Below are 12,833 nucleotides of genomic sequence, written 5' to 3' on the forward strand. Positions count from 1 at the left end.
TTAGGGTGCTCTGACCCTGTGTCGATCTCTCTTTCTTAGTCTAGTTGTCTAAGGAAATGTGACCCACAACTCTGAACTCTGTATATGTGTTGGTGTGTATGTTAGCTTTTCTACGAGAGTTGTCATTCTGGGTCGGTGAGAGAAATAACATACTACTTTAGCTATGAAGGCTTTAAAAACCCCACCCCAGACCAATGTAGGAAATTGCTTTTCAACAAGGGGTGAATTCAGAAATATTGCTAAATGGATTCTCTCTACTTTTAATTTGCCCAGCAGGCTGTCTTGTAAGCCATGTGAGAACATATGTGACCGACTGGCTCAATTCGGTCTTCTGTAGCAAAATTTGAAATTGTGTTTTTTACATTGGATAAAAGTAAAGACTCAGAGCTAGAAAGTATATATCGAACACAACAGTTGAGGAACAATGGGAAAGTAATTCTGCTTTGAAAGTTGATAAATTTGTAACCCCACTTTTGAGAAAATTTTCCTTGAATGTTTTGGTACACCTACTGGAAAGCTCTTCTTTGTCTACACTCATTCAGCATCGTCACACCCTCTTAAGCATTAGCCCCACCAGTCTCTTTATGGATTCACTTGAGGCCATGTGCTAAACAACCAAAGATTTCAATACTGGTTTATACTACGTCTATTGACATATCTGTAGACAGTTGTCGCAGTGACATCATGAACATTCTATTGTTGTTCGACATCAAACCTGTCGTTGTTCTTATGAAAAAGTATAAACACAAAAATGACAGTCTGCATGACATCAGCAGCCTGGTGGTCCAAAATAGCATAACTGGTATATTTTAACACCAATAAACCCATCCGTTTAAAAATGAATTTAGTATATGTCAATCTAGCAAACCAGGCAACTAAAAGCAACTTTCTAAACAATGTTTTGGTTCGTTTCTAGCTTGTTAGCTAGCTCGCTAAAGTTAAGTTAAGTTAGCTTAACCTGTAGTGACGCCCAGCCCGTGAATGGGACCGTTATCATCATCTGACACTAATTAGCATAACGCAACGGACATAAATCTTCCTAGAAAATATTCCTATTCATGAAAATCACAAGTGAAATATATTGGAACACAGCTTAGCCTTTTGTTAATCACCCTGTCATCTCAAATTTTCAAAATATGCTTTACAGCCAACGCTAGACAAGCATTTGTGTAAGTTTATCATAGCCTAGCATAGCATTATGCCTTGCTAGCAGCAGGCAAACTTGTCACGGAAATCAGAAAAGCAATCAAATTAAATCGTTTACCTTTGATGAACTTCGGATGTTTTCACTCACGAGACTCCCAGGTAGACAGCCAAAGTTCATTTTTTCCCAAAAGATCATTTTTGTAGGCAAAATAGCTCCGTTTGTTCTTCATGATTGGCTGAGAAATCGCCCGGAAATTGCGGTTACCACAACGCTGAAAAATATTCCAAATTAGGTCCATAATATCGACAGAAACATGGCAAACGTTGTTTAGAATCCATCCTCAAGGTGTTTTTCTAATATCTATTCGTCGGGACAATTCGTTTTTCACTTTGACCGATTGGAGTAATGGCTACCTCTGTATTTTACACGAGATTCTCTCTCGGAGCCACCATGTGACCACAATGTGTCTGCCTACGGCTATTCTTCAACAGAAATGCGTAAATCTACGTTACAATTCTGTAGACACCTTGGGGAATACGTAAAAAGCGTAAGCTCGTTGATGGTACATTCACAGCTGAATAGGGAGTCATTGGAATGCAGCGCTTTCAAAACCTGGGGCACTTCCGGATTGGATTTTTCTCAGGCCTGCAACATCAGTTCTGTTATACTCACAGTCAATATCTTTACAGTTTTGGAAACGTTAGAGTGTTTTCTATCCAAAGCTGTCAATCATATGCATATTCTAGCATCTTTTCCTGACAAAATATCCCGTATCCCGTTCCCATTTTCCAAAAATGAAAATACTGCCCCCTAACACCAAGAGGTTTTAAGTTAGCTGGCTAGCCAGTTCAAATAATTACCATATCATATAGCTGACAATGTCTTAACTTTAGCTAATTTGTATTCATTATTACAGGAAAATAAACTCACAACAAGATCCTTATTTGCAAGTTAATGGCGAGCTAATTTCAGAAAATAGCTTATGGTTGTGAGTGTGACGAAATAAAAGTCGGGCATTCTACCGGAGAATTTTAGAACTTGGTCTCCTTGGCCTAACGTTTATGACCTAATTTGACTTTGGTGCAGGTCATGTTGTTCTTCACATTACTGTCTCTGGTAAATACACACTATATCAAATAAAAGGTTTATTTGTCACATGCACAGGATATAGAAGGTGTTAGCTACCAGGCTATAACTATCTTTTTTTTTTTTTTACATTTTAATTTAAGCAGGTAGGCTAGTTGAGAACAAGTTCTCATTTACAACTGCGAACTGGCCAAGATAAAGCAAAGCAGTGGGCCAAAAACAACAACACATGGGATAAACAAATGTACAGTCAATAATACAATAGAAAAATCTGTATCCAGTGTGTGCAAATGAAGTAAGGAGGTAAGGCAATAAATAGGTACAATTTAGTAATTAACACTGTGGTGAGAGATGTGCAGATGAAGATGTGCAAGTAGAAGTACTGGTGTGCAAAAGAGCAGAAAAAACTAAGACAAATATGGGATGAGGTAGGTAGTTGGTTGGATGGGCTATTTACAGATGGGCTGTGTACAGCTGCAGCGATCGGTAAGCTGCTCTGACAGCTGATGCCCAAAAAATAGTGAGGGAGATATCAGTCTCCAACTTCAGTGATTTTTTTAATTCGTTCCAGTCATTGGCAGCAGAACTGGAAGGAAAGGCAGCCAAAGTAGGTGTTGGCTTTGGGGATGACCAGTGAAATATACCTGCTGGACCGTGTGCTACGGGTGGGTGTTGCTATGGTGACCAGTGAGTTGAGATAAGACGGAGCTTTACCTAGCAAAGACATATAGATGACCTGGAGACAGTGGGTTTGGCGACAAATATGTACAGTCGTGGCCAAACGTTTTGAGAATGACACAAATATTAATTTCCACAAAGTTTGCGGCTTCAGTGTCTTTAGATATTTTTGTCAGATGTTACTATGGAATACTGAAGTATAATTACAAGCATTTCATAAGTGTCAAAGGCTTTTATTGACAATTACATGAAGTTGATTCAAAGAGTCAATATTTGCAGTGTTGACGCTTCATTTTCAAGACCTCTGCAATCTGCCCTGGCATGCTGCCAATTAACTTCTGGGCCACATCCTGACTGATGGCAGCCCATTATTGTATAAGCAATGCTTGGAGTAGTGCTCCATCATACTGGAAAAGGCATTGTTCGTCACCAAATTGTTCCTGGATGGTTGGGAGAAGTTGCTCTCGGAGGATGTGATTCATGGCTGTGTTCTTAGGCAAAATTGTGAGTGAGCCCACTCCCTTGGCTGAGAAGCAACCCCACACATGAATGGTCTCAGGATGCTTTACTGTTGGCATGACCTTGTCTTCTCTGGACAAGCTTTTTTCCGGATGCAATATCAGTCTGTCCCTGATGTTTTTCCTGGAGAGAAGTGGCTTCTTTGCTGCCCTTCTTGACACCCGGCCATCCTCCAAAAGTCTTCGCCTCACTGTGCGTGCAGATGCACTCATACCTGCCTGCTGCCATTCTTGAGCAAGCTCTGTACTGGTGGTGCCCCGATCCCACAGCTGAATCAACTTCAGGAGACGGTCCTGGCACTTACTGGACTTTCTTGGGCTCCCTGAAGCCTTCTTCACAACAATTGAACCGCTCTCCTTGAAGTTCTTGATAATCCAATAAATGGTTGATTTAGGTTCAATCTTACTGGCAGCAATATCCTTGCCTGTGAAGCCCTTTGTTTGCAACGCAATGATGACGGCACATGTTTCCTTACAGGTAACTATGGTTGACAGAGGAAGAACAATGATTCCAAGCACCATCCTCCTTTTGAAGCTTCCAGTCTGTTATTCAAACTCAATCAGCATGACAGAATGATCTCCAGCCTTGTCCTCGTCAACACTCACACCTGTGTTAACGAGAGAATCACTGACATGATGTCAGCTGGTCCTTTTGTGCTAGGGCTGAAATGCAGTGGAAATGTTTTGGGGGATTCAGTTAATTTACATGGCAAAGCGGAACTTTGCAATTAATTGCAATTTATCTGATCACTCTTCATAACATTCTGGAGTATATGCAAATTGCCATCATACGAACTGAGGCAGCAGACTTTGTGAAAATTCATATTTGTGTCATTCTCAACATTTTTGGCTATGACTGTAGCGAGGATCAGCCAACGAGAGCATACAGGTCACAGTGGTGGGTAGTATATGGGGCTTTGGTGACAAAACGGATGGCACTGTGATAGACTGCATCCAGTTTGCTGAGTAGAGTGTTGGAGGCTATTTTGTAAATGACATCACTGAAGTCAATGATTGGTAGGATATGCAAATGGCTCTAAAAATAATAATATTGCTACACAGATCATACACGTAACATTAGCTAGCTAGCTAACAGTACGCTTTAACTTGCAATGTAAACAGCATTCTGACAACATTAGAAACGTATAATATATGAAAATGTAGCTAGCTAGACTCTCTTATTGTATACGTGGATGAATGCTTCTCCCTCTCTGTCATGGATGCCGTGGTTGCCCTTATTTTGACAATGTAATCCGGAGACAGGTGTTTTATACAACAGTGTGTTATTTTTTAGACTCCCTCCATGTTATTTGCAATCAAATGCCAGAATTTTCTCCAACTCCTTAGCTGTCAAACTCAGCTTCCACCGGGCATTCCACTGAATTCAAAACTCGGTCCTCCATAAAGTGGAGAGTGGAGAGCATTAGCAACATTATCACAGTTCTTTGTGATATCTTTCAAAAAAGCCTCTTTAGAAAGGATTACCTACACATACTCAGCAGCTATTGTTATAGACAGAAGCAATCATATCTAGTGGGAAGTTTATTTTGTCTTATTTTTTCTTCTGTCTTTTTTTGTTTTTGTTTTTGCTCATATTTACAGATAGCGTACACGTTTGTTTTTAAGTCACATGAAAGTTCACATGTTTCAGAAGGCATTTCTGCCAAAAATGCATTTTTATAAAAAAATAAATGTTTGCTTTCAAATGCCTCTCCTGTGAAGTAGTGACGTGCGACATATGCCTAGTTTCCTGAAACGAGTCACATATGAAGGTCTCCAGCTCTCCTTACAGTAAGAGCTTCATAGGCAGTTTATGGCAAGGTTTCATCTTGAATGAGAAGGAATTGCTGCAGTTAATTTCACCATCATTCGAAAGCATCAAGCTGCAACGGTCTGAATAGTATAATTTTAAGCTTCATGCTCTCTTTACCTCTGGGAAACACATGAAAAATACATAGAGATGATTGATCTTAATTTGATCACCCTGTTGCAGGAGTGTATTTGAGGTTTAAAAATGCTTCTGAAATGTATCATTTCCACTTTGAAATTTCAGACTTGATATACCCTTACCAAAAATGTATCAACCCCTACAAAAAATCTCAATGAATTATAATCCACATAATAATTTACATTTCCTGTTGCTTCAGGATTATTTTCCTGCTGTAGAAAACTTGATCAAATTAAGATCCTACATATGTACATTGCATTCGGAAAGTATTCAGACCCCTTGACTTTTTTCCACATTTTGTTACATTACAGCCCTATTCTTAAATTGATTAAATAAAACATTTTCATCATCAATCTACATACAAAACCCCATAATGACAAAGCAAAAACTGTTTTTTAGAAATGGTTGCAAATAATTAAAAAACAAATCAGAAATACCTTACTTACATAAGTATTGAGACACTTTGCTATGAGACTTGAAATTGAGCTCAGGTGCATCATTTTTCCAGTGATTATCCTAAAGACTCTCAGACCATGAGAAACACAATTCTCTGGTCTGGTGAAATTAAGATTGAGATCTTTGGCCTGAATGCCAAGCGTTACGTCTGGAGGAAACCTGGCACCATCCCTAAGGTGAAGCATGGTGGTGGCAGCGTCATGCTGTGGGGATGTTTTTCAGCAGCAGGGACAGGGAGACTAGTCAGGATTGAGGGAAAGATAAACGGAGCAAAGTATAGAGAGATCCTTGATGAAAACCTACTCCGACCCTAAGCACACAGCCAAGACAATGCACGAGTGGCTTCGGGACAAGTCTCTGAATGTCCTTGAGTGGCCCAGCCAGAGCCTGGACTTGAACCCGATCAAACATCTCTGGAGAGACCTGAAAATAGCTGTGCAGCGACGCTCCCTATCCAACCTGTACAGAACTTGAGAGGATCTGCAGAGAAGAATGAGAGAAACTCTTCAAAAGAGCCTGAATGCCAAGCGTCACATCTGGAGCCAACCTGGCACCATCCATAAGGTGAAGCAGGGTGGTGGCAGCATCATGCTGTGGGGATGTTTTTCAGCAGCAGGGACAGGGAGACTAGTCAGGATTGAGGGAAAGACGAACAGAACAAAGTACAGAGAGATCCTTGATGAAAACCTGCTCCGACCCTAAGCACACAGCCAAAACAACGCACGAGTGGCTTCGGGACAAGTCTCTGAATGTCCTTGAGTGGCCCATCCAGAGCCTGGACTTGAACCCGATCAAACATCTCTGGAGAGAACTGAAAATTGCTGTGCAGCGATGCTCCCCATCCAACCTGTACAGAACTTGAGAGGATCTGCAGAGAAGAATGGGAGAAACTCCCCAAATACAGGTGTGCCAAACTGAATACTTAGGTAAATGTGATATTTCCTTTTTAGAATAAGGCTGTAACATAACAAAATGTGTAAAAAGTCAAGGGGTCTGAAAACTATCCTCAGAAACACACATACAGTACACAGGTATCTGAGTCTCTGTGTCCATTCTCTGCCCAGGTTGTGAATAGATTCTCTGGGGGCTTCTGCTGAAAGGTGTCAGTCCACAACCATGACTCAGTCTGTTCAGGTCAACCCAAAGCTGCCTGGTAAGCACATTTCACCTCTATTCACTTCATTAGACGTTCAGTTCCATCTGGTATTTACCAAGTCATTATGTGGTAACAAATTATGGATATAGTCTAATTGCTACCTGTTATTATAATGTTTTATTGCGGCTTGTAGATCTGGGCGCACCGTTTCTATACTCCAGTCAGGAAGAGGCGGATCAACAGGGCTCTTATTCGGTTCAGACACCGTATGGCTTCCAGCTGGACCTGGACTTCCTCAAGTATGTGGAGGAAATAGAAAGCGGCCACCACGTCCGACGGGCACCCGTCAACTCCCGCAGGTCATCCCGGGGGGTCAAAGTCTCCCAGCGGAGCCCGAGTGTGGGGGGACGCGCCAGCGGCTGGACCTCCACAGAGTCCCTCTCCTCGCCCGCCAGCGAAGATGGTCGAGTGCCCCCTCCCCCGCCCCCACGGAATCGCATTGGCTCTGCTCCCAGTGAGGGGCAACTCCTGTCCTCGCTATCTGTCCTCAGCCCTCCTCTCTCTGCCGGCGCCAAAGTGCCACCACCACCTCCACTACGTAACTCCAGAGTAGAGAGGACCCTCCTGGAGACCAGCCTGAGACTGCAGCAGGAGCAGAGCCATCAGCACCAAAATGGCACCCGTTTCCAGCTCTCAGACCCACCAAAGCAAAACCCCAGGACTGCCCCTACCCATGTCACCCCAGCTAGTGCAGCAGCCAGCGTGGATGGACAGCTCTTGCACCTGTCCTCTGCCTCTCCCAGCCCATCTCAGAGTAGCCTGCACAGACCCAGTCCCCACACCTCCGGTAAGAGCACCCCGGCCTCTAGCACCGGAATGGCTACTCTGCCCCCCAACCAATTGCAGACGGTGAGAGAACAGATGGCCACTGCCCTGAAGCAACTGAAGGAGATGGAGGAGCGAGTAAAGGGTGTCCCAGTGCTGGAAAGAGAGGTGGCCAAGCTACAGGCTGAGAAAGACATGCTCCTACTGGCACTGCAGGAGAAGAAGACCTTGGTGGCCCAACAACAGGCTACAACAGTAGTCAGCAGTACTAATACCACCACATTGGACGCAGGCACATGGAGTCAGGAACGTCCTATTTTATCCCCTAAGTGTCCCAGATGTACAAAGAGTCCCTGTAAATTAGGGGACCTCAGAAAGCTGACAGAGAAGTTCGAAGGCAAGACAGAAAAAGATGGAGCACGTTCTGAGAAAGTTCCGGAAAAGGTTGTGGAGAAGAAGTCTGTGGCCATCGGGGACGACATGTTGCTGGATGCTGGGGTCTTCTACTACAGCCTGGGCACCAAGGACGCCTCAGAGGGCACGCTGCAGATGGACGTCTGCGAGAAAGGAATGGCCACGGAGGCGCCGGCCATCCGCGAGGAGGGGGTGCAGGCTGTAGTGGAGACAGAGGAGGCCTCAGTTTGGGTGATGGAATCCCAGCTGGGCCTAAGCAGCGATGCCCAGAGGGAGATCGACACCCTACAGGACAACATCAAGTTCCAGCAGGAGTCCATCTCGGTTCTGGAGGGGCGACTTGGCCAGGCTGACGAGGTCCTGGCGGTGCTCAAAGCCCAGGAGAATGAAAGGAAGTCCAAGGCAACGTCCGACAAGGGGGTCCTTGTCAAACCAGACTCTGCCCATGCCCAAGTGGGGACTGAAGCCTCTACAATGTCCGCACCAGCTTCACAGAATGTCGCAGTCTCCTGTTGTCCTGAGGTGGTTGACGCATGTGTAGGTGAGGATTTGAGAGCCGGATATTACGACCAGAGCACTCAGACTGACTCTGTGGAGATCCCTGCAGAAGCGGAATCAACCCCAGTAGTACTGGTCAGCACTGGAAGTCAATGGGAGAATCTGTACATGGAGGAGGACATAGAGCAGAAAGCTCCAGTCACTGCGCTGAAGAGGAGACAGACGACCATCGCGGAGTACAAGGTCAACCCTGGCAAGGAGACGGTCAGTTTACCCAAAGGAAAGGGAGTGAAAGAGGAGGAAATGGCGCCCAGCACTCCAACAACTGCAACAACGGTTGGAAGTGAGTGCCAAGTGTATTTATTTAACTGTTATACAATAGTACTTCATATAGAAGATAAATGATTCCCCCACACTAATAAAGCAGGTATAAAAGTAATATAGAATTCAATGTACTAGCATACTGGTTGGGTCACTCGCCACATCCGTTGTGGCCACAGGTATGTTGAAATCAATCATGAAGAAGAAGGATGGGAGTAGTTCCAGTGAATCACGCAGCAGCGGCAAGAAAAGCTTGCAGTTTGTTGGCATTCTCAACGGGGGGTAAGTGGTGCTTTGCCATCAATGAATGTGTCAAATAGCACATATTACCATTACACTGACAATACACGGGCCATATTCGAAGGAAATTATGACTAATCTTAAAGATAACTAACTAGACGTGCTTCTGTCCAGGTATGAGTCGACATCTAGTGAAGAGGAGGAGGATGATGATGAGGAAGAGGGGAGTTCCTCAGGTGGCAGTGAAGTAGGTGATTGCTCAGACGGTAGTGATGATGAAGATGCAGCGGCCGCTCTGGAGGAGACCTCCGATGAGGAGAGGAGCATGAATATGGATGACACCGATAGTGATGATGTGGCCTTAGCAGCAGGGACTGGAGCCACTGAGGAGATTCCAGATAAAGTGAAAGAGAAGTATGCTTGATTATGGCTACAGCTCATAGAAGTCAGTGGTGGCAGATACAGTGCCTTCAGAAAGTATTCACATCCCTTGATCCCTTGACAAAGTGGAAGAAAAATTCTAACATTTGTAAAAAAATTAATCTCCAGTGGCATGTATTCATGAATGCCAAGAGAAACCAGGCTACCCCAAAAAATGTACCAAGAAAAAAGAAAAAAAATCGTCTCTCTGTCTTTCATAAATTTCCTTCAATTCGCAGAGGCTAAATGTATCTCACTGGAGAAAGCATCCGAGCGAACAAAACAGCGCCCCTCTGTCTCAGTATGTCACGTGTCTATCTGATGCTGTCTGGTCAGAAACAGTATGACATTGTTGCCGCCCATAGCATTAAATGCAAGGTAAGCCAGCGAGTGTTTGGTCTCCCTTGATGTAAAAATGAATAAATAAATAGACAATCGGCGTTGAGATAAAATCAGTGAGCTCAGCTGTGAATGGTCCTGGCATACCAAAAAAGGTGTCAAGGGAAGCCAGTTTAGATTTGGCTAGAGACCAATCCCATCACAAGCCAAACTTCATTATTGACAGACAAAAACTTGAATTGTTGCGTCTCGTTGTGTTGTTGTCCTCCGGTGGCTAGCTAGCTAACTAAAATCATCCCTTTCCTAAATTAGCCATCGGTAGGGATTTGGACTTGTGGTTTTAATTAATTTTCCGTACTAGCCAATAATTATAACGATGATTATGATCCAACCATAAATTCATACATTGTGCCCCTGGCCTGAGAAGATGGAAATTCTAGATGTAGTATGCTAATGTTAACTAGTTGGCCTGGTTGCCCATGAAAGGAAGCTAGCGAGCAAGTATTTTAGCCAGGTAGCCTAGGACAACCAAAACTAAAAGTGGGTACTGTATGACAGAGTCATACACCGTTTAGGCAACATGAAAGAGGAGGGTGGCATTGGCGTTTCTCTACAAGTGGGTGGGGTGAGTCAACATGTTTTTTTAGCACAACTCTATACCATGGATATCCACGATTTTACCCATGCACTGTTCATCTCCCGGTGTCTGATGGAAAGCAGACTGAACCAGGTTTTCCTCAACAATTACAAACATACCATATCATGATGCAACTACCACTATGCTTGAAAATATGTAGTGGTACTCAGTAATGTGTTCTACCGCCCCGCAGCACTCACTTCCGTCATCATGAAGTGCTTTGAGAGACTAGTCAAGGACCATATCACCTCCACCCTACCTGACACCCTAGACCCACTCCAATTTGCTTACCTCCCCAATAGGGCCACAGACGACGCAATCGCAACAACACTGCACACTGCCCTAACCCATCTGGACAAGAGGAATACCTATGTGAGAATGCTGTTCATCGACTACAGCTCAGCATTTAACACCATAGTACCCTCCAAACTCGTCATCAAGCTCAAGACCCTGGGTCTCGACCCCGCCCTGTGCAACTGGGTACTGGACTTCCTGACGGGCTACCCCCAGGTGGTGAGGGTAGGTAACAACATCTCCACCTTGCTGATCCTCAACACTGGGGCCCCACAAGGGTGCGTTCTGAGCCCTCTCCTGTAATCCCTGTTCACTCACGACTGCGTGGCCATGCACGCCTCCAACACAATCATCAAGTTTGCGGATGACACTACAGTGGTAGGCTTGATTACCAACAACGACGAGACGGCCTACAGGGAGGAGGTGAGGGCCCTCGGAGTGTGGTGTCAGGAAAATAACCTCACACTCAATGTCAACAAAACAAAGGAGATGATCGTGGACTTCAGGAAACAGCAGAGGGAGCACCCCCCTATCCACATCGACGGGACAGTAGTGGAGAGGGTAGTAAGTTTTAAGTTCCTTGGCGTACACATCACGGACAAACTGAATTGGTCCCCCCACACAGACAGCGTTGTGAAGAAGGCGCAGCAGCGCCTCTTCAACCTCAAGAGGCTGAAGAAATTTGGCTTGTCACCAAAAGCACTCACAAATTTCTACAGATGCACAATCGAGAGCATCCAGTCGGGCTGTATCACCGCCTGGTACGGCAACTGCTCCGCCCACAAACGTAAGGCTCTCCAGAGGGTAGGTCTGCACAACGTATCACCGGGGGCAAACTACCTGCCCTCCAGGACACCTACACCACCCGATGTCACAGGAAGGCCATAAAGATTATCAAGGACAACAACCACCCGAGCCACTGCCTGTTCACCCCGCTATCATCCAGAAGGCGAGGTCAGTACAGTTGCATCAAAGCAGGGACAGAGAGACTGAAAAACTGCTTCTATCTCAGGGCCATCAGACTGTTAAACAGCCACCACTAACATTGAGTGGCTGCTGCCAACATACTGACTCAACTCCAGCTCACTTTAATAATGGAGATTGATGGAAATGTATGTAAAAACTAGCCACTAGCCACTTTAAACAATGCCACTTAATATAATGTTTACATAACCTACTCATCTCATATTCTTTATCCCTTTACACTTGTGTGTATAACGTAGTAGTTGTGGAATTTTTAGGTTAGATTACTTGTTGGTTATTACTGCATTGTCGGAACTAGAAGCACAAGCATTTCGCTACACTCGCATTAACATCTGCTAACCATGTGTATGTGACAAATACAATGTGATTTGTATTGGATATGCCCCAAACATAACACTTATTCAGGCCAAATTTTTGCAGTATTACTTTAGTGCATTGTTGTAAACAGGATGCATTTTTTGGAATTATAACGACACAGGGTGAGACCCAGATGCAGACACAGGAGGAAGATGATAGTCTCTGATATTTATTAAAATACAAGGGGCAGGCAATAGGCAGGTTGAGGACAGGCAGAAGTTCATTAACCAGGTCAGTCCGAAGGGTACAAGCAGGCTCGAGGTCAGGGCAGGCTGAATGGTCAGGCAGGCGGGCTCAGTGTCAGGGCAGGCAGAATAGGTCGGAACTGGGAGGGCTAGAAAACGGAGACTAGGAAAACAGGAGCACGGAAAAACACGCTGGTAGGCTTGACGAGATAAGACGAACTGGCAACAGACAAACAGAGGACATGTATAAATTCACTGGGGATAATGGGGAGGATGAACAACACCTGAAGGGGGTGGAGACAAGCACAAAGACAGGTAAAACAGATCAGGGTGTGACAGTACCCCCCCTCTAGGGGCGCCACTTGGTGTGCTACCTGGGCGCATACCTGG

General features: G+C 44.7%; 1 protein-coding gene across 2 annotated transcripts in view; it reads left to right on the top strand.

The window, feature by feature from the left end:
- The window catches only part of LOC110496290 (KN motif and ankyrin repeat domain-containing protein 2), a 36,884-nt gene that overhangs the window by 14,598 nt on the left and 9,453 nt on the right, over nucleotides 1-12,833 (top strand). For both annotated transcript variants that reach the window (XM_021572139.2, XM_021572213.2), the window contains exons 2-5: nucleotides 6,898-6,986; nucleotides 7,123-9,009; nucleotides 9,167-9,269; nucleotides 9,402-9,641. In XM_021572139.2, coding sequence (XP_021427814.2) covers nucleotides 6,950-6,986; nucleotides 7,123-9,009; nucleotides 9,167-9,269; nucleotides 9,402-9,641 — 2,267 coding nt within the window. In that variant the 5' untranslated portion in view covers nucleotides 6,898-6,949. The remainder of the gene's footprint in view (nucleotides 1-6,897; nucleotides 6,987-7,122; nucleotides 9,010-9,166; nucleotides 9,270-9,401; nucleotides 9,642-12,833) is intronic.

Source organism: Oncorhynchus mykiss, chromosome 1 (assembly GCF_013265735.2).
Source record: "Oncorhynchus mykiss isolate Arlee chromosome 1, USDA_OmykA_1.1, whole genome shotgun sequence".
Taxonomy (NCBI): domain Eukaryota; kingdom Metazoa; phylum Chordata; class Actinopteri; order Salmoniformes; family Salmonidae; genus Oncorhynchus; species Oncorhynchus mykiss.